The 27,771-nt window shown below is 47.5% G+C and overlaps 2 protein-coding genes across 3 annotated transcripts; both read left to right on the plus strand.

Annotated features, from left to right (window-relative positions):
- Window positions 1-223: 223 nt before the first annotated feature.
- myoz1b (myozenin 1b) lies at window positions 224-4,034 on the plus strand. Of its 2 annotated transcripts, none has more exons than XM_061264509.1 (6): window positions 224-393; window positions 1,536-1,622; window positions 2,541-2,707; window positions 2,772-2,838; window positions 2,951-3,131; window positions 3,566-4,034. In XM_061264509.1, exons 2-6 carry the CDS (start codon window positions 1,538-1,540, stop codon window positions 3,798-3,800), a joined length of 735 nt encoding a protein of 244 aa, XP_061120493.1. In that variant the 5' UTR covers window positions 224-393; window positions 1,536-1,537; the 3' UTR covers window positions 3,801-4,034. The 2 variants fall into 2 exon arrangements, with proteins under 2 accessions (XP_061120493.1, XP_061120492.1); XM_061264508.1 differs by having other exon boundaries at window positions 225-393; window positions 2,769-2,838.
- Window positions 4,035-4,534: 500 nt separating this feature from the next.
- usp54b (ubiquitin specific peptidase 54b) lies at window positions 4,535-27,700 on the plus strand. The gene is made up of 20 exons (XM_061264821.1): window positions 4,535-4,674; window positions 9,517-9,990; window positions 11,096-11,188; window positions 12,985-13,119; window positions 13,235-13,348; window positions 13,428-13,510; window positions 13,576-13,681; window positions 15,835-15,981; window positions 17,865-18,014; window positions 18,307-18,499; window positions 19,080-19,262; window positions 19,427-19,646; window positions 19,728-20,105; window positions 20,178-20,305; window positions 20,545-20,697; window positions 22,670-22,823; window positions 24,402-25,081; window positions 25,166-25,293; window positions 25,381-25,518; window positions 25,899-27,700. The coding sequence occupies exons 2-20, from the start codon at window positions 9,835-9,837 to the stop codon at window positions 25,983-25,985; spliced, it is 3,426 nt and encodes a 1,141-aa protein (XP_061120805.1). The 5' UTR covers window positions 4,535-4,674; window positions 9,517-9,834; the 3' UTR covers window positions 25,986-27,700.
- Window positions 27,701-27,771: the final 71 nt, after the last annotated feature.

Below are 27,771 nucleotides of genomic sequence, written 5' to 3' on the forward strand. Positions count from 1 at the left end.
ACGTGCAATTTGTCATTTGTGTCTTGAGCAGTGGAACTTTTGGAACTTTCTAGAAGTGCCAGTAGATTTTTTTTTAATATATAGCACACATGTGATCATTTTGATCAAGTCAAATCTGACGACAGGCTTCCATTGGCGTTTCCTTGAGTGAGACCATAGGTCATCAGTAACCTGCTTCTGAACTTGAAACAACACACCCACCACCCTGGGTGACCCCACCCCTCTTTCACACCATCCACAGGAGGACACATGTCCACAGCTAAAGAGCGACCCTTCCGATAAGGTTTCACTCTGTCTAGTGGCAGCGCAAGACTCGAACAATCCAGTCAACCTGGAAGTGGGGAAAACCTCACGGGACCTGAGACTTCCTGTGTTTTACATCAAAGTTCTTAGGTAAGACGTACGTGTTTGTATGTGTGGGCGACAGAAGCCTTGAGCGCCGATCTGGCACTGAGCTGTTGAATAATTCAAGAGCCAGTTTAAGTTCAAGGACTTGTTTACAGTCAAATGCATTTGATTTGTGTGGTCAGCAAATTTTGGCAAGGCCTTGAAAGAGACAACCCCACGGCTACCAATTTCGTCTCATATGCGGTTTATGTATTCGGGAATAAGGAAATGACCGATGCTCAGGTATGTTTCAAAAGACACCAAACGTAGGCCAATAGTAGGAAGTAGAACTTTTAGAGATTGGAGTGTACTCATACCCGTGAAAATATACGTCTCCATGGCTGACTTTATGCCACCCCAGCTGTCCCCTTCCAAGAATTATCTCAGAGCTAAAACAGGTATCTGGGTGGGCGGGTGTTAAGTGCGGTGGAAGGGTTATGTGGTAACAAGACCTCTCCTCACTCCTCGCACCTCGCTCAAAGCAGAATATTACTGAAAAGCAAAAAAAAGCGGTCATTATGGTGTTTTCGTCTTAACGCACACGAACAAGTAGCTGAATCGCAGGCTTGGGAAATGGCTTCAATTACAGAGGATGAAACGCAATTACATTAAGCGGTCTCCCTGTGGACGAGACCCCTTCTACCGCTAACAGGGACTCACCTCCAGTCGTACGTAATTGCTTTCGACCGACAACCCTACCAGCGTCCTCGACATAATCATGGCGGAGTTGGCAACAAGTTGTGTAACATTATCAACAACATTGTGCTGTTATATTTATTAACGCTGTAGCCACATTCCAGTCTTAATTGGATCACATTTCACGAGCACCATGTTGCTAATTCTGTCATGACACCCCCTCTCCCTTGATTTACCCCCAGCCCCAATCGTAAAAACGCAAGTCAACATTTAACCAATAATAATTGCTGATATTCTTAGTGTTGTTTTACGTCTTCTTGTTGCTGGTGACAAATCGCCGTCCAAAAGAGTCAAGCCCACTTTTTACTTCCCTGTGTCTCTCTAATTGCTTTAAATGGTTGTCTTCAAATGAGTTTAGCTCTAAGAAGAGGATGAATGAGTGCACGTAGGCAAAACAACACGCTTAAAGACTGTCAAGTCAACTCTTGTCTTTTTTTTGTGTGCTTCCTCAGCCATGTCGCTGACAATTGCGGCCTCCTCCAACAAGAGGAAAAAGGCCAATAAGATTATCACGGACTTTACCAACATCAGCCAGAATGGTAAATATCTTTGTGTAATATATTTTTTGTGTCATTTTTGTTTTGTTTTGGTGGCATGTAATGTATCTAACATCAAATACGTACTTTGGTTGTGACCTGCTGTTTCTTTACGTCTTCTCATTGTCATCCCATCTGCGCCAACACGACATTTGTGTGTTTTCGCTCATGCGGCGGCTTATCCCGCTTTATCCTCGTATTTTGCTCCAGCTAATGCCCACTCATCCATCCATCATCTCTTGTCACTGCAAGGCCTTTCATCCCCCCCCACCCACCGCCTCCATCCTGTCCGTCTCTCTGAAACCCCCTAAACAAAAACCCCTACCTCCACCCGTCTGTCCATTTTCCTCACAGTCAGCAGTCAAGCTCCGCTTTCACATTCTTCTGAATTAACGCTCAAATCAATATCCCCACGGGAGAGTTCACTTTGCTCAGCAGCCTCAATTATTTTCTCTCTCACCTCACACACACACACTCAATAGACACCCACTTGCACAGGTCTGATTTACGAGCCCCCCGGCGAACGTCTCTCCGCAGCATTGCAATGCCAACTCCCCATTTTGTAGGAAGCGGAAAAATCCATCACATCCCTTGGAGAGAGAGAGAGTGGCGCCGTGGTTCAGGATTTCCCACTGTCCAAGCATGAAAACCAAACCATGACATCCCCTCCCCAACCTTCTGATTACTTTGACCTACTGATTCTTAGTGTTCCCCCCGGTATCACAAGTCCACATCCCCTAACGTCATTCGACAGGTTTTTGCTATAATTCAGTCAGAATAAGGCCAAAAAATGGCTTCTAAAAATATGTCATCCTAGTTTTGTGCTCAGGCCAAGACAATAAAAGTGTTCCTTTGGCGCCATCTTAGTGTTGTTTTACGTGATGATAAAGAGATTGGTTGTGTTTCTCTGCTGAATGTCAGATGACGAGTCTGACCCCGAGGCTTCCGAGCTGAACCTGGGCACCAAGATCAAGACTCCGAAAGACGTGATGCTGGAGGAGCTCTCGCTGCTTACTAACAAGGGCTCCAAGATGTTCCGCAAAAGGCAGCAGCGGGTCGACAAGTTCATCACGACCAACGAGAACATGGTGGGAGAAAAACATCCAGTTGTTGGCAGGCTGGGACTAAATGTTATTTTCTGTATTCCAGCAGAACCTGCAGAACCTTCTGATGTCACCTCCCCCTGTCCCGCCAAAGCCTGAGATGCCAAAGCAAGATGGTGAGGCTACATGGACTGCTTTTCATGGACTGACCAATAAATTGTTTTTTTCAATAAGCTTTGAGAAAACATATTTTTTTCTCAGTCTATTTGTCTTATCGCTCGCCCTCAGCGGTTCCTGAAGATGAGGCCAAAGAATCCGAGAAGGAGAAGAGGAGGAGGGAGCATGTTCGCACCTATGTGTCGCCATGGGAACGAGCCATGAAGGGCAATCAGGAACTGATGGAAACCATGAGAGCCAGTATGCCTGGACCTAGCAGGCTCCAGCTTCCTCAGTACAAGAGCTTTAACAGGTACATCCCAAAATAACTAGTCATTGTTTACATTGCCGCCAATTTCTATGCGTTGCTAAGACAACAGAGAGAAAAGCTTTTTTGTCGGTGCAGCGCAAACACACCTGTAATGAGGTTTCCCACCGAGACAACAAGTACGGCCCAGACGTGATTAACTCAAACCTAATGTGATCCCTTGATCTTCTCCTAAGGCTCTTAATGGTGGATGCGGGTGAGAACCACGCTGTGGCATTAGGAATCGCAGCAGGCGTACAATGACATTTAAAGGACAGGAGGTGGACAAAAGTATTGGGACAAAACTGCTCATTGATTAATTAGACTTAGACTTAACTTTTTTGCTCCCTCAAATCGAAATCTGACCACATCTTTGTCCTTTATGTGAAATAAATACCGTATATAATAGTATCATAATAAAGAAGTTCTTTTCGCGACAGGACTGCGCTGCCCTTTGACGGCGCGGAAAAGCGCTACAAGTTGATGCCGTTCAACCGGCCCGACCTCGGCGCCGACCTCGATGAACTTGAGCCGCTGCCCCTCCTACAGGCGGACATCCGCTTGCGACCCTCGTTCAACCGCACGCCCATCGGCTGGGTGTGCAGTGAGGACAACACGCACATCCACATGGACCTGGACGCCATCCCCTTTGACGGAGAGAGTGACGATCTCTGAACTTACACATTTGTTTATATCAAACAGATTCTGTTTAATGCATGGGAATGAAACGTGACTGACTACTCAATGTTATTTTTCTTAAAAAAAAAGAAAGAATTGTGGAGTGTTTTTGGTGGGGGCAATCTGAGAGGAAAAATCAAACATTATTGGCGGCCCCTGTGGTGAACTCTGCCGAGCCTACCCCAGACTGGTCAACACATCTATTTGAAAATAAAAGTAAAAATCCCCTGCCACTGTCTAGAATGTTTATCTGTGTGTGTGCAGTGACATTTTTCTGCCTTAGTCGAAAAAAGGTTGAGACTGTGCCTAAGATAATCGCCCACCGGCATTATTAAATGAAAGGCCAGCAAATGGTGATGGAAACAGGATCCAAATCGAGGAGTATTATGGTACGCGTGACCTCTCACGCTCGGCGGCTCAGGCTGTGGCTGCAAAGCGAGGCTGGCGGGTGTCAAATTTTGGACAGATGTCCTCTGCATGTCGCTGTCAGCAGCTCCAATCAGTGTGTGTGAGAGAGAGAGAGAAGTAGTAGCAAGCGCACACACATGTCCCCTTAAACTGCCACTGTGAGTGAAGGCTACGCAGGTAACCCACGGCGATGACGTCACCCCTCGCGTATTTGAGCACCTCAGCTTGCCCGGTAGGCGGCGGCATCGCGATGAGCGCACACTGGAAGATAGCAGGAGCAGGAGGGGGAGGTATCGCGAGAGCAGCGGCACACCGCGCGACCGCAGCGCTGGATGGATGGCGCCGGTGGGGGCTGCGTGGAGCCGAGCTGAGCGGATACGCCCACGGCTCAGCCTCCTCTCCGCCGTTAAATCACACGGTGGGACACGCGAGCGGACGGAGACTGTTGTCGACTTCATCCGGGGTGAGTAATATTAACAGATTGTGGATGTGCGCGTGTGTGTGTGCGCACTTGGCTCTGTGGCTGATGCTGCAGAGGTGCACGCGTGTAATGGGGATTTAGTCAGTGTGTTGCCCATCATCATCATCATCGTAAGTGCGTGCGTATGTGTTGCAGGGTCACTATTTCGTCTTGGTGCAAGCGCATTTCCCCGTAAACGTGCATGACATCCTTTCCAAGTTCATCCTGTCACAGGTGTCCAGTCATGTTCTTACGCTTGTGGGTCGGTCTTGCTTTCGGTTGGAGGGACGCAAGGGGGGGCTGGACTTGTTGATGGATGAGCGACAAATCTTTTACCAGCAATGTGTGTGTGTGTGTGTCTGTGTGTGTGGTAGGCGGGGAAGGTGCAGGTTGCAGGGTCACTACTTTCTCGTGCGCATGCTCATTTCTAGACCGGCATCCTTTCAAGTTCACCCTCACGTCCAGTGCATCACTAGATGTGACTGTGAGGTTGTGAGGAGTTGTGTTGGACTTGTTGATGGATGGGCAACAAACCGCAGCCTCTTACCGGGGCCCAATTCACGCTACACTGTCATACGCTGCCGGGTGGCTGCTTCATTGATTTAACGTTGCGGTTCTGAGATTGATGACTTTGGACGCCATTGCTGCTGCGATGCTGCTACGTAATAATAATAATAATAGTGTCATCTATTTTTTTTTTTAATTGAACAAATGATCCAGTGTTTGTTGGTACTGAGGCTCATCCGGCGGAAAATATCCAGTGGGGGGTGGGGAGGGAGTTTAATCCTAAAAATATTCCATCTTTAGGAGCGATTCACTTGATTAGACTAACAGTGACTGCTGACAGTCTGAGTACACGGCAAAACGTCTTTGTAAGGAAAGTTTCAACAGCTTGCGTGAAGCCGATGACGGATGACAAAAAAGCATTTTAAAAGGCACCTGAACTGTTTTATGAGCGTCTTCTTTTAACACCAACATAATGGCTCGGTGAATTTACTGTATGTTTTTACAGCCTGCCGAGATGTAATCAGCCTATTAAACGACTTCTCCGTGGTCACCGGGAACGTTGTTTTGATGTAGTGCGGGCCGGCCGGGCCTACTCAAACAACCTTACTGTCAGATGCCCTTTGGGGGGGGGGGGGGGGGGGGGGGGGTCTTGGAAACTATCATTTTAACTGACTTTTACAAGACTTATTATTTTTTGTTTTGTGGTCCCTGTTATCTCTGGTAAGAAAATATTCCCGCTGTGGCCTTGCGGTTTTATGCCGCTTACCTCATCTAATATTAAACACAATTAACAGACCGTTCGCGAAGGACGGCATGCCCTCGAACACACGATCGTCGTCTTTTACAAGCTGCCGTTGGAGTTTAAGTCGATACGATATAGCAGGCGATGTTTTGATGCTTCAAGTTGGGTTGCTGAAAATGTGTGTTTCAGCTCTTCCACTTTCGAGAAGAAAGTTCTCAGGTAAGTAATGAATCCAACTTTGCATTTTGAGAGGTGAACTTTCCAACAACACCAGCCGTGTCCTTTTAAAACATGAGATAGAGTCTGAGGCGGGATTTTGGTTGTTTCAGCAGGACACCGATTCTTACTAAAACCGAAAGTTGTGCAGGGGGTAAAGTCTAACGCTTCTTCCCACATGTTTAGTCGTGAGCTTGAATGTCCTTCAAAGTCTGAGTCGGGGTTTGGCCGTTTCTATGGTCCATGCATTTTTACATTTGCAAATTGTAATGGATCTATTTGTCAAATCTAGACATTGCTTTTATATTTCAGTGTGTAAAATCAGTCAAACTGCAGCACTCCTGCCTCAATGGTGGACCCCCCCGCTCCACACACACCCAGTCTGCATGCACGGGATTACACAGACGTTTTGGTTTAAGAGGGAGCAGATTAGACAATAGTGAGAGGATGATGTAGGAGTGAGGGATAAGGAAAGCACGCTTCAACGTCTCCTTTGACCTTAACCATCCCCGGCCAATGCGCCTTCTCTCTCCACCCCACCAATCACGACAGGTTGAATCTAACACCCCGCTCATTCCTATTGTCCGCCTCTTCGATTTGTTTTCTGCGCGACCCCAACATCTTCACGTGACGTCCCGTTATGTAACGGGCTGCGTATTAAACGCATCCTCTGGCCGTTTTCGATTTGCTGCCCGTGTGATTGGACATGTGCCGCGATTTGCTGCGTCTCGCTTGTGTCGTGCGGTCACGCAGTCTATGCGGGAAAATGACCTTGAAGAAAATCCCAGACTCTGGCTGCACGTTCGTTCACACGCCTACACGCTGCACGAGGATGTATAAGTTGATATAAAAGTGGAAGGGGAGGATGAACTTGAGGCTCTCTCGCTATTGTCAAAAGGGGTTATTTGAAGTTACACATAACCCACTTACAAGGAAACCCACTGTGCACGTGAGGTCACACGTGAAGTTTTCTTTTCGGAAAAGAATGATGAATGCGGGGAGTAGAGGTCACTGGAGAGAAAAGTGAAGAAAGCAACAAGGAGAGCTTCAATTCAGGTTGATTGTTTTTTCTTTCTTTCCGTGCACGTGTCAATGAGCTTTTGTTCCCGGCGACACTGGTACACTGACACGCTGACCTGAAAACAATGGCCGAAGTCAGATGTTACTGACAACGATCATGTCCGTCCTTAGTGTTGTGTACTTTTTATGTAATGTGATTAAATAGCACAGGTGTAGCTTGTCACATCTGCAGCGCACATGTACGTTTGCGACGCGATGTTCGTGCTAGCGGCACTTGTGACGGTTTAGCAGAAACAGATGTCTTTCCTCAACGCTTCCGGCCGTGCCCTATCGATCGGCGAGTAATCATCGGTTGTCCCGACAAAGCGCCCGGGATTATTCTGACATCCCAAGGCGACGTCACGACTCTGCGGTGTGACTCACGCTGGCCGTGCTGATTGCTCTTCACGGGTTTGAACGTCATCATGAGTTCACCTGCTGTTTAATCACATCCAGTTGAGAATATCACACGTCAGAAGCGAGTAACTTTGTGTTCAGTTTGAACTTGACAGCTTTTATCAATCAAAGTTCTGGATGATTCTGAAAAAGAGCAAGCTTCGCAAAAAAGCCACGGACGTCTGGCTTAATAGCAACAAAGGCGATCCCGAATGCCTCATTGGGTAAATTTGCTGCCGCTCCTCTGCTTTCCTAATGGCTGCCAGTGCAGGGTCAGGGAATTTGATTGACTAGTGCCTTGACTCGCTGTGGCTTCCAGGAACTCTCCACCATCAATACAGATCATCATCATTCGCCGGCCCCATGTGTCTGTGTGTGTGCCCGTGTGTACCCGAGTGTGTTTGTGTTAATATCACATGGTTCGGCTTTTCTTCCCGCGTGCCTGCTGCTTGGCCTATTTCCATGGTAACGAGCCAAATACTGGAATACATACACGCGCACGCACACAGGCCATCGTTTATAACAGCACTTGTGCGTTGCGCGAGGCTGTAGGCTAGCGTCAGAAAGAGGATGTGTGATCGCAGTTTCCACACCCACTCAGCGGGGACCCGCATGCTCACGCGCACACATGCACGCTTGCTAGCACACACACACATAAGGGCCGGGCCATAAATAACAGCACTTGAGTGATCTTGGTTGTGTGAGATTGTAGGGTGCAGTCAAAAAGAAGATGTGTGATTGCACTCTCTGCACCTACTTGGCGACACACACACACACACACACACGCATGCACAAACAGTCACTGTATGCTCAAACAGAAGTTAGTGATTCTGTTTGGGAGAGGGAAAATGGAAAAACAGAGCACTGGCTGCCAAATCCCTCCATAAATCCGTTTGGCAAGTTGGAGTTTGTGTGTTTATGCCCAGCTGCACTGAAGGTGATTTCTTTTTCTTCTAGATAGATCTAGCAAACTAATTAGTTATAGGTAGCTAGCGGGCTAACTAGTTATCTAGCTAAATAGCCCTCTGGCCTCTTTCAAAGAAAAGTAGGGTGCTGTGGCCGCACTGCAAGCTGGCAAAAAGACGGAAGGGAACTTTGCCAAAAGTGGCGAAAGGCACTGCGGCTCTGCTAGCTTGCTGCCCCGTGGTGTTATGCAATTGTGTGCACTTGTGTGCTTACTGTGTACACACACACACACACACACACTCGCTGGCAGTAGCTCCAGGTTTGTCATTAAATCGTGATTATGACTAGATTTTGATTTCCGTGTCCCATTACTGATGCAATTTTAGACCTCCGAAGATTCCAAATTCGACCATGGAAGCTGTTCTCTGTTTGTACTGTCAAATATGCATAGCGGAATGACGAATGAAAACGCCACTGGCTGCCAACAGTGTCCATTAAACAGATCAGTCCACTTCAGACCTCACCAACGGTGGAGCAACACCGCTATGGCAAGAATCATGATGTTATTGTTTTAATAAACAAACCTTCTATCAGTGCAGTGTAACGGACACAATGTTTTAGTTGCTATTTTGAGTTGATAATGAGCAATAAGGTGGTAATTATTCAGAGCAGAGTCTGCTTGCTGGATGCAGGCGATTGGATGGCCCGATGAGCTATTAAACTTAACTAACCATCCGTCAAGGTTACCTGCTTCCATTTGGGGCTCATTTGACCAAATTCCTGCGCAGGACTTAATTAAAGCCCACGCTCTGGAATTGGTCCAAAATGGACAACTTCCTGACTTTCACAATAGGGGTCTGCATTAGTCATGGTGGCGAGTGGCAGTTGATTCCTCCATTCACCTTTCAAATCACCGAGCTGCCTGTGGGAATTCCGGTGTCTGTTGTTGTTTACCTGCCCAAAGTAGACAGCGTTTGACCCACGCGGCCTGACAGCTGGGTCTTTTTTGTGTCTCGCAGGGCAGGAAAGGACATGGGAGCGTCTGGCCGGCCCAAACAACATTCGTTTGACAGGAGCCGCCAGAGGACGACTTGCCAAAGGACGAGTGACAAACAGATGCCAACAGCGGCTCTGGCAGGGAGCAGGCGGATTCTGAAGAAGTAAAGCACGGCTGGAGAGGGGCCGGCTTGTATGGGGGCCAAATCCCCGTCCAAGACACACTGCTGCGCCTCAGTCCACCGCCTCCGTCCTGCCTCCTCTTTTCTCCCATTCGCCTTCTGTCACTCTCATGGGAGTGACATAGAAGCCTCCGAAGGAACGGGGGCGTCCACGTAGGGATGTCGTGGAAAAGGAACTACTTTGCGTCCGGCGGCGGAGCGGTCAGCGGGGTGCAGGGGCTGGCGACCCCAAGAACCATGACCTCTATCGCGCCCAGCAAAGGCTTGAGCAATGAGCCGGGACAGAACAGCTGCTTCCTGAACAGTGCCCTGCAGGTCAGTGACGCAGTGACTCGGAAACCATAAGCCCTCACCTACAATGACCTTTCACCCTAACTAATTCCTAACCCAAAACTCAAAGCCCTACCTGTGTTTGTTTTCTACAATAATGCAGCATTTCTTTCTTTACTTTGTTGCCTTCAGCAAAATTGCTGGATGTTCACCAAAATGACAACATCTAGCTTACTTCATTGCAAGTGTGACAACTCCGACTAAGATGCACACACACACATTGCCGTTAACTGATAATTAAACATGGCAGCCAGATAAGCTTTGTATTAATGAGTGTTTGCATGTTCTGCTTTGCTTTTGGCACCATTCAAGCGACTGTGTGTTTGTTTGCGGAGATGCTTACTCAGCTCGTGCGTGCGCACAAACACACACACGTGGACCTCTCAAGACGTCCAGCTGGCACGCGCACACACACCTCCATGCTCCAGATGAGGAGATGGAGGATGCAGTGATGAGCTAAAGCAGAAGCTTAGTGGAAGTTGGAGAGAGTGCAGAAGAGCTGTTGAAGGAGGAGGGAGGAAAAAAAGAGGGATGAGGAAGGAAGAGTGTTGATTGCCCATTCAGGTCACAGTCAGTCCAGCGCATCTACTTGATGTTACGTGAATATTTTTTTCTTATCAATTAAAAATATCCACCAGCAAATTGGGTTTGTTTTGCTCTTTGTTATCTGCTCTCATTGTCATTTTTATTTCTTTATTTATCGCCAGAAATTCCACTGATAATGGCCGCCGCTTGTCGGAACAAATGATCCCCTCGAGTAGTTCCGCCTCTCTCTGGCTTCCTCGCTTGCTATTTTTTGACTACAGCAAAACGCACCTGGACAGGCAACGTGCTGGGAAAAAGCACGTCGTGTTTCCACGGCAACTGTGTGCCAGCATCAAGCCACAGCGCCAAAGGTTTTGAGATGTTTACATTTGATTACCGTTGAGAGAAGCGCATGAAATAGCGCCCCATCTTTGGCATTTCCCCGCTTTTCTAAAAAGAGGACGCAAGGAAAATAGAATGGGTTTGCACACCTCATGGTGAATCCTCAAAATGAACACATTTAAACGCCACTATAAAACTACTTTGCCTTTGTTTTGTTCTTTAGGTTTTGTGGCATCTTGACATCTTCCGCAGGAGCTTTCGCCAGCTGACCACGCACAAATGCATGGAGGATTCTTGCATCTTCTGTGCACTCAAGGTAAAAAATATATATATATTTATTTATATTATATATTTATACTGTGGTTTGAAATACATTATGGGGAAAAAAGAAATATATTTTCTCGCCCATAATGCATTTCAAACCACAGTGACAGTGGCCCACTCTGAGTGATGAGGATGGCCAGTGATGGCGGGCAATTAGTTTGCTTCTTCTGGTAAACCATGTCTTGGTTACTAGAACACGCTAGAAAGTATTATTTGCTTGGGTACAGAGTGGATGAAAGTGAATAAACAGCATTTACAATATCAAAAGAAGTGCGAAATAACATAGGGGTAAAATATGTTTAAAATGTTACTATAGCTGCTCAATGAGACATTTGTTGCTCCGGTGGTGACCAACATGTGGCCCGAGCGAAGGCGTAGTGCCGTGACTAATGTGCTGTAGTGCGGCAGCAACACACTGGTGGGTCTCCACAGCACTCCACTGTAATTAATTGGCCTGACTGAAAGCGCTGAGCTAAGCAGAACCCACGCACGCACACACTTTGCCTCTTACACACACACAAATCAGTCCACGCGCATCCACTTTTGTGCGTATGTGATGAAAATGAACGATACATTTAATCCCTCCGGACCAAATTTATATTCACGTTTCGGGACGATGGATTCATATTTTCGCAAGCTATCGATGAAAAAGTTGAAACGTGAAAGTCACGCGGGAGCTAGCCAAAATGGCTACGTTAGCATCCTGTGGCGTTTGGCCCAGTGAAAATTGCTGCAACACTTCATCTCTTTCCACTAGAGAAGGAGAATGGAATGGGAGGAGGAGGAAGAGGAGGGGAGTGAAGGAGAAAGATGAATGAATGTGGGAGTTGTTGTAGATGGCTGCAAACTTTGCAATTGGACTGCCGCGTGCACACACGCGCACAAACACACAGGCACGCACGTACACACACATGCACGCTCACTCACTCCACCCCATCCCTTCCTTGTTCCCTCCTCTTCAACCCCCCTCCATCTCCCTTTCTCTCTGTAGGGTATATTCCCCCTCCATTCTCCTTGGCGCATTGCTGCAGTCATAACACACACACACACACACACATACACACAGTATCAGCACGACTACATTACTTTTCCCAATGCCAGCTAAGCCCCTCAACTGCTTTAAAATGTCGTCTTTCTGTAGTATGACTGCAGCCATCTTGTTCCGCCGCCTCCCAAATGTTGAGTAATGGAGCGCCACCTAGCAGAGATTGTAGCTCAAGCTAGCTATTAGCTACTAGTGAAGTGATTGTAGACAAAGTTGAGACTAAAAGTATTTTGACGAAAGCACAAAATAACTGGAATTCTTTTTAATTGTGAAAAAACACATCTGTGTTAAATTATTTTCCAGGCATCCATTTTAGATCTGGCGATAAACTTCACTATTTTTACGTTTGTGCCCACTGCCACGATTTGGGGTCAGACAAAGTCTGTTGTAAAGCGGTGTTTATTTTTGTGTGTCTGGCTTCTACACATACTTTTTCGCCTTGCAACAGTTTGCTTCGCTTTTCTATTTTGCCACTACAAAGCACTCTGCGGTCTGTTTTTGTCGGAAGAATAAGCGCAAATGTATTATTGATGGTGTCTGCTACTACGGAGGCCCGGCCGCCTCCGTCGTCTACACATTTGTTGCTCGGCACTCTGACGGGTTCCTTTGCTTCGGTTCCTGAATCATACTGGTTTGAGCTTTTACAAGAAATATATACGGCATGGCCTAACCTTATCAGTTTTGGCTCCACTATCTTTTACACGGTGATATTTTTTTGACTCCATCTGATTTCAAATCCACAGAGCATCTTTGCCCAGTTCCAGTTCAGCAGCGAGCGGGTGTTGCCATCCGACGCGCTTCGGAGCGCCCTGGCCAAGACCTTCCAGGACGAGCAGCGTTTCCAGCTGGGTATCATGGACGACGCCGCGGAGTGCTTTGTGAGTCACACAATAAGCTTGCGGCAAAGTTAGATTGAAGGAGACCCGATGATGCACTCTAAATTGTGCTGCGGCGAGAATTAAGCGGGATTTCATACAGCTTTTGTCTTGTTAGGAAAATCTTCTGATGCGGCTACACTTCCACATCAGCGCAGAAAGCCGAGAAGATATCTGCACGGCCAAACACTGCATCCCGCACCAGAAGTTTGCCATGACCCTGTTTGAGCAGGCGTGTGCACACGAATACACACACGCTAACATCTTAATATGTACGTATATTAACTGAGTGACTGTGTTTCAACCCGCAGTGCGTGTGTACCAGTTGCGGCGCCACGTCGGACCCGCTACCCTTCATTCAGATGGTTCATTACATATCTACCACGTCCCTATGGTAAGAACGCACACACACACATGCGCAAATAAGCGCAATTACGTAACGGTTGTGTGTTGCCGTAGTAACCAAGCGGTGAAGATGCTGGAGTGTCGCGAGAAAGCCACACCGGACATGTTTGGGGAACTTCTTCGCAACGCCAGCAACATGGGAGATCTGCGCAACTGCCCTGTGAGAGCGCCTCGCCACACACACACACATTCACCAGCGGTTACACACCATTTTAACGCAGTTAATTGAGTTTGCAGAAAAGTCATCCATTTTATCTACATCCGTTTAATAATAAAGACCATGAAATAATAATGTGTGCATTATATAATGTAATCTCTGATGTTTTTGTGTTGCTTACATAACCAAGCGCTCATTTGCATGTTCGACAAATTTCTCCGCCCGTTTTGTCACCGTAAGCATTTTTTCCGGACCTGTCCTCATCGACCCGCCGGTGTGCTGTAAAGCGAGGCTCTATAAATGTATAGCGTGTGTTTGTGTTTGGAGACAATTTGGAAGGAGAACATTCAAGTGTTGTTGTCGAACTTAGCAGAGAATTTTGGAATAGATTGCTAAAGGGACTCCATGAGGATGGCGTGTGTTGTGCTGCCACATTGGGGAAGCGAATGGATCCAGCTTGGCTTCAAGCGGCGGCAGCCCTTCGCTGCCAAAAAGTGTCCCCCACAAAGAGGCTCCTCTGTGAGATTTTTTACAAAGCTCTGGAACCCCCTGGACTATCCCCCCCGCCCCATCCATCCTGCCTTCATCTTGAGCTGCTGCTGCTGCAACAACTCTCCAAAAATGCTGGGAAAAATAATGCACACTTTTGATTGACACTTGTAATGATAAGTTTAAGGGATTAACGTTAGAAGCAGCAACTGCAACCTTAAGATATCACTGAGGGAACACTTGTTTTGAGCACCTTAAGAAATGACTGCGAGAATGTTTGTTTTTGTCCACTTTAGGACATATCACTGATGGACTGTTTGTTTTGCCCGACTGAAGACACCAGTGAGGCTCGTTTTGCCCCGCTCAAGTCATCACAGGGGGGCTGCTTGTTTGGCTTGCCTTAAGACTTATGACTCGGGGAGTACTTGTTTTCTTCACCTTAAGAGGATGTCATGAGGCAACGTTGTCTTACCTAACTAAGCGCATCAATGAGGGAGCGCTTGTTTTGGCTATCTGAAGACATGGCTGAGTCTCTATTCTGCCCAATGAAGTCATCACTGAAGGAGAGGTTTTTGCTTTTGGTATAGTTTAGGACATATCCCTTAAGGAGCGCTTGTTTTGCATAACTTAAGACATATCGCTGACAGAGTGCTTTTTCTGCCCACCTGAATACATCACAAGACTTGTTATGCTTACATTAAGATATTTCACTGAGGGCATGACAGTTTGGCCCACTCAGGGAGTGATTGTTATGCCCACCTTGTGATATCACTGAGGGCGCGTTTGTTTTGCCGACCTGAAGACTTTACGGCGGCTTAAGATGGCCAAGCACCTTAGGTCATTATTTAGGCAAGTGCTTGTTTGGCTCACCTTGAAACTATAGTAAAGTACTAATTAATGAAGTGTTCTATGCATTATTTAAAAAAAAGAATCAAAAGTGTGGCTGCATAGGTTTTGTGCAACCAACTGTATTAGTTCGATATAAATTTGAATATTTGACGTGCTCTATAGTTACAGATTGGCTGCTTTGAAGATAATAAATCATCATTAGTGCTCCTTCGTTTCGTGATTGATTAAATGTGGATTATCTCCTCGCTGTGGTGTCTAATGAGTTGCGAGGAGTTTCCATGATCAGTATTCTGCAGACCAACACTTTCATTTGACCGCCAGTATAATTATATAACATGCTGGAAAGGTCCTCTTGCAGACCCTGGCAAAGGATCAGCCAAGCAAGCTCCCCACCGCCAACCACGCCACACGAGTCCCACAATTCCTCAAAGAGAGTCCACTGTGTACTGCATATGTGTGTGTGGGAGGCTTGTTTTGGCAAAGCCCAACGGTCGCCGGGGTGTTCTCAGGCTGCTTCCGTGGTGGCTATGCCAACGCTCTGTGTGTATGTTTGCGTGTGTGTGTATGTGTTTATTTGTGTGCTCTAACTCTGTGGTAGGTCATGACTCAAAAGGAAGCATCCAGTACATGCAGTTCCGAACCTGGCAACGAGCTCCAGGGACAAATATGTCCCTGTGACGTCCGCACCCTTTCACCATTATTAACATCGCCGCTATCCGCAGACGTCACATGACATGTGCAAAACGACATACAGGAAGTGAAAAGGAAGACTCTTCTAATACTTTTGTCCTTTTCCCACTGAATTTTTGATTTCCCAGAGTAACTGCGGAGAGGTGTTACGTATCCGCCGCGTGCTGATGAACTCGCCAGAGATCGTCTCTATCGGGTTGGTGTGGGACTCGGACCACTCTGACCTGGCTGAGGACGTCATACACAGCCTGGGCACCTGCCTGCGCCTGGGAGACGTAAGTGAGGTTCTTCTACTCCAGTCCAGTAGGTGGCAGTAATTTACAGTACAAATTTAGGGGCTGACAGTGTCAAACTGCTTTTTCAGCGAACTGCTGGTTTGCTGCCACAACTTGGCTTCAGTGCAAACAGATATCACTGAGGGGAAGGGCTTGTTGTGTCTACTTTGGGCTACCTGAAGATATCAATATGGTCAACTAGTCAAGATTTTTTTTCCTGCAACCTAAGACATACTCCTGGGGGAGTGTTTGTTGTAGCTAAACCGGATTTGGTTTTCCTGACATGCTCCACTCATACTATCTCAATATGGAAAAGTTCTTCGTCTGACCTCCAGAGGACCTGTCGGGAGAGGCGGCGCTTCCCTAACCTTGAAATTGAGGACAGAGAGGTGGTTAGTGGCCTGAGCTGATAAAACCCTGGTGGACAGTGTGGCATGGGAGGAGGGGATGTGGTTGTCATGCCAACAGGGCATCTTTTTTTCACCCGCTGTCCAGTTGGCTTTTGACACATTTTGGGAGCTTCTGTTTTTAAAACTTGCTCGATGAGGCCAGTGAATGAATTCGCCCCTGAGGTAGGGCTTTGTTTTTAAAAACACCTTTAGACATAGAATGATTGTTTAAAACATATCACATAATTGTGATGGACATAACCTTTGGCTCTACTGAGGAAGTGATTGTTATGACCACCCTCAGACATATCACTGAAGAAATGGCACAATCATGATTCAGGGACTTCCTCGGGCGGCCCTCACACAACACGCACACGTGCACACGTGTTGCAAAGCAGTGTCATGACCGAGCAATGTCGTTGCATTTCAATGCCGCTGTAACATCTCAGGAACACTCATTCTGAAGTGATTCCCATGAATAATGCATGAGTCAGCATTATAGCGTGTCAAATACTTCTACTGCCCCCCAACACCACCACTGTTGCCAACTCCTCCTTCCATCATGTCGGCTTTTCTCCGCCTGCTGTCTGTCACTCCTCAACCCTGAGATGAAGCTCGTCGTCGCAGGCGTGATGTGATGCCTTTTGTGCTTTTATATCACAAATACTGGATCCATTTCCCCCCGCAGCGCTGCCTCCACTTCCTGTCATCGTTTCTTACGTCTTTTCTTCGTCGCCGAGACGATTAGCCCATTTGCGATAAATAGAAGACAATTTGGATAATCGTGTGCGTTGTGCCTCTTGAATGAGACAATGTGCCGCTTAACACGCTATTTGACGGAATCGCATCGGGTTTTGAGACAAAAGGAAGCGGTGGAATTTGGCTCATTTGGAATATTCATGAAATATATATCAGGACACCTGGGGAATTACTATAACAGCTTCTAGTCTTCTGGAAAGACAAACAGAATTTTGCAGCCGAACATTTTTGAGGTTGAAGGTCACTGATGTGTGTCTGTGTGTTTTTTACATCAAATCTAACAGAGAATGCTACTAAATTATGAGACTCCTTCACATTGAGATGGTTTACATATTTTGATTTTATACTCATAAAATAATAAACACAGGAACAATGGCAGCTATTATTGACCCATGTACAGTATTGATTACAACTAAAAACATTCATCAATCAATCCAACCACTCATTTTCTGAACTGCATACGTTTGTAAATACAACCGTAAGAGAAAATATGTCTATAGTTATTTACAAATATTACAAATAGATTATTATTCCTGTTAGAGAAATAAAACCACAATATGACAAACAATTGGAAAGACTGCGCAGGATTACTGCATACGGCATTGTGGTGCAAAGAAAAGCAGAGGAAAGAAAAATTGCTGCTGGCATTCACGTGAACTCATCTGTCTCACGCTGCACACCTCTCCCTCTCTTCCCCGCATCCCTCCCTCTGCCTCCCTCCCTCCCTCGCTGTAGTTGTTCTACCGTGTGACAGAGGAGCGAGCTCGCCAGGCAGAGCTCTACTTGGTGGGCATGGTGTGCTACTACGGCAAGCACTACTCCACCTTCTTCTTCCAGACCAAGATACGCAAATGGATGTACTTCGACGATGCCCACGTCAAAGAGGTGACTCCGGCTGTGCGTGCGCGTGTATGCGTGTTGTTGTCCACACATGATTGCGTGTTAAGGTCGTTTAGATGTGAGTGGTATGAAGGAATGTGCCAGTGAATGTAAGTGAAGCTATACGTCCTTGTTCACATGACAGCAACACTGCAGATGTCTCTGACCTTCTGCTTCAGGCGATAAATTCAACACGGTCTTTCTTAGTATGGATTCATTTACTCGCCTTACATATGTGTGTCTATGGGCGGGTGGCGGTGGGGGGGGTGGGGGTGGGGGTGTTCCTATGTATCTTCAGATTGGCCCTAAGTGGAAGGACGTGGTGTCCCGCTGTATCAAAGGCCATTATCAGCCACTGCTTCTGCTCTACGCCGACCCCCGTGGGACGCCGGTGATACTGCAAGAGAGCGCAAGCCCCTACGCCGGCACCGACCCGCAACTGGAGCTCCAGCACGGCAGCAGCAAGGCCGGCTACGACAGCGAAGACTCGGGTACATGCGCTGCCACACATCGCATCACAGGGAAAAGCAAATAAACTAGAGTTACGGACTCAAACATGTTTCATTCAAACCGCAAATCTACCACAGACTATCATCCCAAACTACTATGATATATATTCAAACACCTTAGAATTCACTGCCACTACACAAATGCAGCAAAGACTCTCCATAACTTTGGCTCCTCGACATGTAAAGGTCTTAAACAGTCAAGACAACCTACTTCTTTGACAATTACTCCTACAAGCCAAGACTTTGCCGCCATCTTGTGGCATTTAGGACATTGCAGGAAGAGCCCATTACAGGACTGGTGACCCATTCACGGTGTAGCGGTTATTTGGATAATAAACAGCTTGTCATAATGTATCATTTCATACGTCTTCTTCAAATGGTCTAACTGTAGGTATTGTAGAAAAGTGAATAAAAATGTGCTTGATCTCAAACATTTGCCACCCCTGGATTACACATGTGCATTGATCATCCGGAGGTCAACCTTCAACCACCTAATCCCCTCGGGGTCAGTTCTCCTAAACATATTGGAGTCGGGGATTAAGCGCCAAAGGTCTGTCTTTAGGTCGAGAGCCCTCCATTTCTAGCGACACCCGCACGGACTCATCGACGGACAGCTCAAGCCACCGCGCCTACCGCAGCCGGCCGCTGCACCAGTCCACGGGAAGCCACCTGTCCAGCGACTCTCAGACCACCGTGGTCCCCAATTACGATCTCGGAACGCCGTCACACACTGCCGACACAGGAGGTACTGTTTCATTATTTGCTGAATGATAGCGTGTTGCTTACTCGAACCCAATCTTGAAGCCATGCGAATCTTAACATTTTAGATCATTTTGATCTATGAAAGATTAGACAACGACATTTAAGATCCTTCCTCCCCTTTCCTGACATAACTCTGCCTCCCCCCAGAATTAGCAGTGGAGGGCCCTCCCCGGCCTCCCTCACCGCCCCTGCAAGAGTACAAGGAGACGGCCGTCTTCCTGCTCTCATCACGGCGGCCGCTCACTTCCTCTTCATCCTCCTCTCGGGCCCTGTCCTCCTCTTCCTCTTCGGGGGTGGGCGGCTGCGAGAGTGGGGTCGGGGGGCCTCACTGGGAGAATGAGAGCACCAGCAGCGAAAGCAAGTCCAGGTACTGACCGTCTTGTAGCAAGTACTGGAAAGCAATGCTTGAAATAAAGTATCTTAAATAAGATTTCTATTTGTGGTTCAGTTCCTCTGGTGGCTGCTACCGCCCCACCTGGAGGCCCCGAAGAGAAGCTCTGAACATCGACAGCATCTTCTCAGGCCACAGCCAACGGATCTGCTCTCAGGGGTACCACACTATGCCGGGACCCTCTCACTTGCCTCCACCCCAGCCGGCCATACCCTGCCTGCGGCCCACCACGCCTACACCGCGGAGCTCACAACCCTCGGAGGGCAGGGAGGCTGCAGTGCTGGAGGCCAGATCCAGGCTGATTGGGCAGGCCAGATCTACAATGGGCCCCCCTGCTCCTCCGCCTCTGAGGGGGGTAGAGCACCAACCTCGCCTGATACAGAGGATGGAGAGCGGCTACGAAAGCAGCGAGAGAAACAGCAGCAGCCCTGACAGGTAGCAAAGTACTCGCCTAACGCAGCCGTCTAAACAACTCAATTATCAGCTTTTTAATTTTCTATTCCTCAGGGAGGTGGGGCAACAAAAACGGGCGCTAATGTCCGGACCATCATGGCGCTCAGTGCCCAAGTCAAAGAGCACCGGCGCTATCCTACAGGAGTCACCTTCACCCGGCTGGTGTCGCACCGCCAACCCTGGTAACGCTCATACTCGTCTCACGTTCAGTTCAACTAACTCAAAGTGAACATTTTCAAGCCTAACCAAGACTGCTTTAGCCTTCTCTGAAAACCTCAAGCCCAAAGAGAAGGAAGAGCATTTTGCATTCACATGTTTTAGCCAAGCAGGTCCCCAAGTCATAAAATTTACAACTTACTGTAAGTCTTCCCAACCATTTTCCCAAAGATTCTCATCAAGTGACTTCATTTGTGGGTCTCAGGACGCAGCGAGCTGGATGAGCTCCAGGAGGAAGTGACCAGGAGAGCCCGCCAGCAGGAGCAGCAGAAGCGCAAGGAGGCAGAGCAAGAGGCGGCCATGGGCTTCAACCCCAAACCTAGCAAATACATGGACCTGGATCAGCTCCAGCACCAGGGTAAGACTAACTCCACGTCTGTGGGGTAGCAGTAGGGCCTCTAATCGGATAATTCAGCCTGATAAATTTTGGCTTGTGTGATGTCACTGCGAGGTCACTCACATATGTAAATGTCTCTGTCTGAGCTCCGCAGGCTCTCCGGTCCCCATTCCCATCTGCTCGTCTGTCTCTTCCATTTGGTAACCAACCAATGCTTATCTTTTTGTTACCGTGACACACACATCTGCCGATCGAGATTAAGATTCGCAGGGAGATAATAGCATTAGCTTCGTTTAAACTGCAGTTACTCCTTGAAGTGGTTGGATGGGCAGCATTATTTGAGTTTGGAGATGTTTCCATACAGGAGAAAAATGATTCCATATTGTTGGTTGTTTGTTAGTTTTCCACACTCTGGGCTCGGCTATTAGAAGCAAGTAGCTGGCCGCAGTGAACATTCTCGGTAGAGCAAGGCGGAAGAGGAGATGGCCAAATGCCAGCAGGAAGGAGCCAGCAAAATGCAACCCACTGTCTGCCAATCTAATGAAAGCTGTGCTTGCCATTGGCCAAGCAGTATGTGGGGCAAGATGGTGGCTGGCTCAGTGTGAGACAGAGCCGCCCCTAAAACGAGCACATTTAATCACATGTGAAATATGCTGGAAAAATAGGTCTTGATCCTTGAGGTATTTTGGAAAAAGTGTGCCACATGTTTTTAAGGCACTTGGTAACTGCTTTAAATGGAAAAGAGAAAAATCCCTTCAAAGCTTCAAACAAACTCAACTTGGTCTCTGTAGTTGATGAATTTACATATACTTTAATTGCCCCAGATATGAAATATTCTGGAACACGCTATAATTCCTTGAGTACTCCCTTTAAAATGCAGATGCCTGAATAATAAATTGCACGCAGCACTCTGGCATTCCATTTGCAAGAGTTCATTAAAAAGGATGTGAGACGGCATGAATTAATTCAGCAAAAATAATCATGAAAACATTTGACTCGACTCGGAGTGGCGAGGAAATGCATGTTCTCCAGCCTGGTATCCCTTTTTGGAGGACATTATGGATTTGCGTGTGTGATTGGAAATGAGCGATAGTGCTCTACTACCCTCGAATGACAACTTTTGGTTTTGCCCCGCTCTAGCCAAAAGACAAGTTTGTTTACGCGCTTGTAGCCCACAGCAGAGAATTCCAAAAATGCAGCCCTCAAAGGAATATAAAAAACATATTGTGTGTGTTTGTGGCACACGGGAATTTCGATTTTTTTTGTGGTCTTCACAGCGACAAAAAGTTTGAGGCTCACAGCTTCGAAATTGCAAAACGTCATCTCCATAGAAGTACTACAAGGACGTGTATGAATGTCTCTTTGTGGCCCACACAGCAAAGAAGTGGCGAAATATGGACATGCCATTTGTGTATGTTTGTAGCCTGCACAAGTAGTCATCACTGAGATTGTTGTGCGTGTGTGTATGTGCCTTCTCTGAACTGCAGGTGTGAAGGTACCCCCCTCCCTCCCCAGCTCAGCACTAAGTAAACCTGTACGTGGGATTATTCGATTTATGTCCTGTCTGTCCTCCTGTGCGTGATCGCGTGTTTATGTGCGTATGCTTTAGCGTGTTGATGAAACTAAAACACACACACCTCCACGAGTACAAGTAACCTTGATGAAGTGCGAGGACGACAAGCGAGAGGACAGATGGCTTCTCTATCAGCGCGCTTACATAAGCCTTTGCTCCGCCGCGCAGTATCCGTATCGACGCGTTCAAGGCCCCTCGTTCAAAACAGTCTCTTGTCCCTTGACCTTGAATTTTTGACTTACTAACCGCAGGCTACATGATGACGCGTCACTACTCGCCGGGCGCTTGATTAGGTACACCTGCATCACCCCGCCTTCTGCATATAACATCATAACCACTCTTCCTGCTTCTTTCTCCTTTTTTGTCATCCTCTTCTTCTCTTTTTCCTCATCACTTTGTCCTCCTACGTGGCGGGTTCAGCTGTGCTCAGACCCCTGCATGAGGCTAGCGCTCCGAGCGGCTCGACCGTAGCCGCGTGCATGAGGAGCGCTGGCGGCCCGCTCAAAGGCAGGCAGGAACAGGAAGCGCAACAGCGGGAGTCAGGAAGCACCCCCTGCCCACAGGGGCCTCGCAGGTATACACGCCGCCACTGTGACCCACAAAGACCCACCTGCCTCCCACCGCAACCCTGCTGGACTCCTCGTCTTTGTGTCAGTGTGTGTGTGACCTGTTGTGTAGCTTGGCTGGGCTAAGAAAGAGAGTTGTGTATGTTGTTTTTTTCTGCTTTCCCTCTTTGTAGCACTCTGTGCCGTGCCATGGCGGTTGCATTTGTTTCGTGTCGTGTTGTACGTTATGCTGCTGTGCTTCAGGGCTACAGCGTGTTAGCCTGCAGAGACCTAGAAGGGGTAAAATTTAGACATGAGATGGCTGGAACTACAGCTTTTTAAGGATTTTTTTAATTTCTATTTATTTTCCTCAGTAAAAATAATCAACAAAACATTTTTCTGATTAATCTGAATTTTTTTTTTTACTTTTTTTAACGATTTCTTTTATTTCTATTTATTTTACTCAGTAAAAATAATTGACAAACCATTGATTTTTCTGATTATTCTGCAAAAAATATTTTTTTACTTTTTTTAATGATTTTTTTAAAATTTCTATTAATTTTCCTCAGGAAAAATAATCAACAAAACAGATTTTTCTGATTAATCGGAAAAAAAAATTCAAAAATGTCATATTTGAACTGAAAACATTTCATAGCTTTTGCAGATGGGCAGGAATTGATGGTTCTACTGCCTCAAAAGTGTAGCCCTAGTTTCCTCTTCTATTAAAAGCCCCCCATTTACTGTTCAAGCCAAACTGCTTGCAGAAAGGAAGACGGGGTGAAATATTCAGTGCTCTCTGCCTCGCTCTCCTTTTTTTATTTTTTTATTTGACATCACACCTATTTTCTATTGATCAACATTAGCATCTGATTTATAGCCGCTGCTGCAAAGCCTTCTGGGTAATTACTAAGGCTGAAAAGAGTTGATAAGGGTGCTGGCATGTGTGTGCACGTGCAGACACAAACACAAGAGCAAAAACTGATGCACGAGCTGTTCACACACACGCGCGCACACATACACAGATAGGCGCAAATAGGATCCACTAATGTTGCACATACATCCTTTGCCTGCATGTAAATCAATGAAATGGTATGGCGGCCTGCTGAGAGCAAATTACTTTACGCAGCGTTGACGTACGACGCGCTGCTCTAAAATGGCTGTTTGGAAAGTCTGATTACAGCGCATGATATGCTGGCATCAGGATGTGTGTGAGTGTGTGCGTGTGGGTTAGTGTTGTTACTGGAGCTTACGCAGCAGTTGTGACCATCTCCATGTATATTTCTATCTCTGTGTTATACTGCTCCCTGGTGGTAACGGCACACAAAGGCAGCCACGCAATTAATCAACCATGACTATTTCATCCCTTACGTTCTATTAAATTTCTTGTTATTGTATGTTTTCATAATTAAGACACAATAGAGTGTTTGTATTATGAGAGGGTCCTTGGAAAAAAAATAATCCTGGACCGAAAAAGATTGAGAACCCTAGCCATACATCACCAGGCTGCGTGTGTGTTGCCGGCTTGCTTACCCTGCTGTGTGCTTGTTGTGACCTTTCCACAAACCCGCTGACAGCCAAACATCTCTTTGTGTCCCCCCTCCCTGCAGTGAACAGCCAGGCCCGGTCCAGGTACTGCTGACACCCAATCAGAAGGAGGAAGAGGACTATGACCAGGAAGAGGACGCAGCTTTGAGCCAAGACCCGCCTCCTCTGCCTCCACCTCCACCCTATCGCCACCCGGTGACTCCTCCCCATCCAGCGCTAACCCTCAGCATCACCCACCCGTGCGCCCCCTCCAGTGACGTCAGTGGGGGGGTGAGGCTGTGTGAGTTTCTCCAAGCTGGGGGGGTGAGCGTCAGACCCTTGGGGAGGCACTTGGCTATTTCCCTGCCGTCGCTTCCGCTCTGCTTTTGGGAGGCGCCGGTTACGCTCCCCCCGCCTCCGCCGCCCCCCGTCACCAAACCTATCACGCCTCTCTGGCAGCCCCCCCAGCCCAGTTCCACCTCAGCCCCTCAGCATTGGCCGCCCTCCGACGGAGCCACCCGCCATTGGTCCTCCTGGAGTCTAGATCGCCCTGACGCCATGGTGACACCCTACGACACCCCACCGGACCGCTACGCCGCCATCCCTTTGCAAGCGCCCAGGCCTGGTCGGCACCCAGCTCGGGGGAACTACGGCTCCCAGTATGCCTCGGGGCAACACGGCTGTGACCGTGAGGAGCCGGAACTAACAGAGCTCACGGAGCTTGACACCCTTTACCAGGCCAGTCTGCAGGCTGGGAAGACAGGTACAGACCTTGGCCAATTAGGGTAAGGTTTAAAAGCTTTACTAACTTACTGACACTCCTAATATTGTTGTCCTTCCGGTGCAGGCTGCAGCCCATCAGAGCGACTCATCTCCAGGGTTGGAGGGCCAACTCGCTCTAGAACCCCCAACGCAGACATGGAGAGGAGCGTGTTTGGGCCAGACGGCGCCAGCACCCCCACCTACCTCAACAAGGTGATCCTTTCTCCATGCCCTCCCTCACCAACCTTGTCACGATTTTCATCTACGTGCCTGACATGTCCTCTTCCTCTCTCCCTGCAGCCAATGATGTTGCAGGGACTGCGTTTAGGGGCGGGGCCAAACGAGGAGGGGGACAACCCAAGGAGAATGGGACGCAGCCTGAGCGGCACAGTAGTGGTGACCCCACGACACGCACGTCTGACCGCCACCCGCAGCTTCGTGAGTACCGCGCTCCGTCGCCCCCTTGTGGCTGAGCATGACGACACACTGCTACTCTCCTGGTTTCTTCGTCTCGTGTCTTCTCCTTCTTCCTCTTCTTCTTCTTCTGTCTGTCTCGTCTCCAAGGCAAAGCAGGCTGATGTCAGTGCCTCCTCCTCCCATTGCTTGCTTCCTCTGTCCTGAGTCCCTGTTGCTATTCCACCGCCATCACCTCCTCCATCCTCTTCATCACCAAAACCCTGTCATCACCACCTCCCTTCTTTACCTCACAGGTAAACATCACACTGCGTTGCCGCTTTCTAATACTGAACAATGTAGATTCTATTTTTCAAAAACTTGTGACTTTCTAGTGTCTACATTTGGAACGTTTGTGATTTCAGGAGTTGTCGGGCAGCGCTGGGAGTTTCTGGCTGTGTCTGACCGGCGTCAAACTGTCCTCCAACCAGGGTCGTGCTCAGCCTCACTGAACCCTAAGAGCCCGCTTTGACGGGTGTGGATCGGACAAAAGATGCTCCTCTCCCGGAATGCCGCTAACACGCAAACACCCACGCACGCGCACACCCACCTGCAACGCAACGTAGAGACCCCCTGCTTTGCCCCCTCCCTCGCCACACCTTCGCCCCTTGCCCCACTACTCTGTCTATGCAGTCACAGTTGACCCTGACAACCTCAAACTTCTCCTGATGTTGCTCCCCTTACGACACTTTCCTGGGGCAGATGTGGGGACGCTCCGAGTAGCCACGCCTCTTCCTCTTTCTCCACGGGCATTTCCTGGCGGACGCACACACGTAGCAGCGGAACTGTATATCTGATAGACAGCCATAATTTCTCTTTTTGTTATGTTTTTTTGCCCGAGGCCGTGTACAGAACATGTATGAACTCTATGTTAACAAATGAGACCTTATGGAATGTTAAAGAATATTCAACATAGAAGTGGGGGTGCACTTCACAAGTGTCGAAGCAGGACATTGTTTGCCCCCCCTACCCAACCCCACCGCCCTCCTCCTCTTTCTGACCCCCAAGCTCACCTACCTGAATGACAGCTCTCCCGTTTCTACCGGGAGATTGAACAAGAAAAGCGTCTCTTCTGTTAGATCTTATCATTTCTGACACCTTTTTGAATTCTTGCTCTATTGTCATCCAAATAGGAGGGGTTATGTCAGACTAATTGTTAGGCTTTGGGTTAAGGTTGCATAAAAACAGTCTAGGGTTACGTACTGTGGATATAATTAGTCTTCACACCCTTCTTTAAATGCCATTTTTTCACAATATAAAAAATAGATGAAGATAAATTCAGATTTACAGGAGTTTTAGTGTAATTGGTGGATCAGGGGTGTGTAGACTTTTTATTTCCATTCTGTGTTTGTCAGTCTAGTCTGGGTGAACCTTAACCGTAGTAGCGAGGCGTGACCAGGTGAGAATGTAGCATGGGCTTTCTTAACGGAACCAAGCTTTGACTCTAGTGCACTTTGCGAAGCGGATGCGATGGTAGAAGAAGTGCACTTTTTTCAGGAAGGCTGCTTGAATGAAAAGGGGATGCTTGTTTCACTTTTAAATGGTCCTCAGGTTAAAAAAAAATAAAACGTGATAAACTTTATTATACTGAATAGGCTAAGATGTACACGTTGCTTTATACGCTGTATTAAGAGGTCTATTTTCAGCCGGTGACGCGCTGAGATGTCAAGCAGTTGTACAGTCACCCCACCCCCCCTTTACTAAGCTACATTATTATGCTTTATGCTGTTCGTGTAAAAAAAAAAAAGAAGTGCAAATAGATCGTTGTAACTAAACCAAAGGTTGGCATTATTTACCAGAGATGTTTTCATTTCTCTATTTTATTTTCAATGTTATTTTGAGGTTGCGGGAGAATGTAGCCAAATTGTAGCGCTTCAGTCCGCTATGCAAGTCGAGCCTCCTCAGGAGGACCATCACAACAAAACGCCCACCACCCAACACAAGATTTCATGTTTAATGCTGCTGGTGAACTTTGTTGTTCTGCATCTATTTACGCTATAGTTTCAACCAATGGAATGCAAAAGCAAAATCGCTAAAAGAGGGGGATAAGTGAGAAAGAGAGGGAATGAATGTAAACTAAAGGATCAGAGCGTACGAGGAAGCAAGGGAAGCCGATGTTTGTGTGTGTGTGTGTGTGTGTGTGTCAAATTAAGGGGGGGGGGGGGGTAGTAGGGTGGTGAAATGGGTTAAAAAAGGAACCTGTATTTTTGCAATAAAGTTATTACTAATGCACTCCCA

Source organism: Syngnathus typhle, linkage group LG18 (genome assembly GCF_033458585.1).
Source record: "Syngnathus typhle isolate RoL2023-S1 ecotype Sweden linkage group LG18, RoL_Styp_1.0, whole genome shotgun sequence".
In the NCBI taxonomy this organism is placed as follows: domain Eukaryota; kingdom Metazoa; phylum Chordata; class Actinopteri; order Syngnathiformes; family Syngnathidae; genus Syngnathus; species Syngnathus typhle.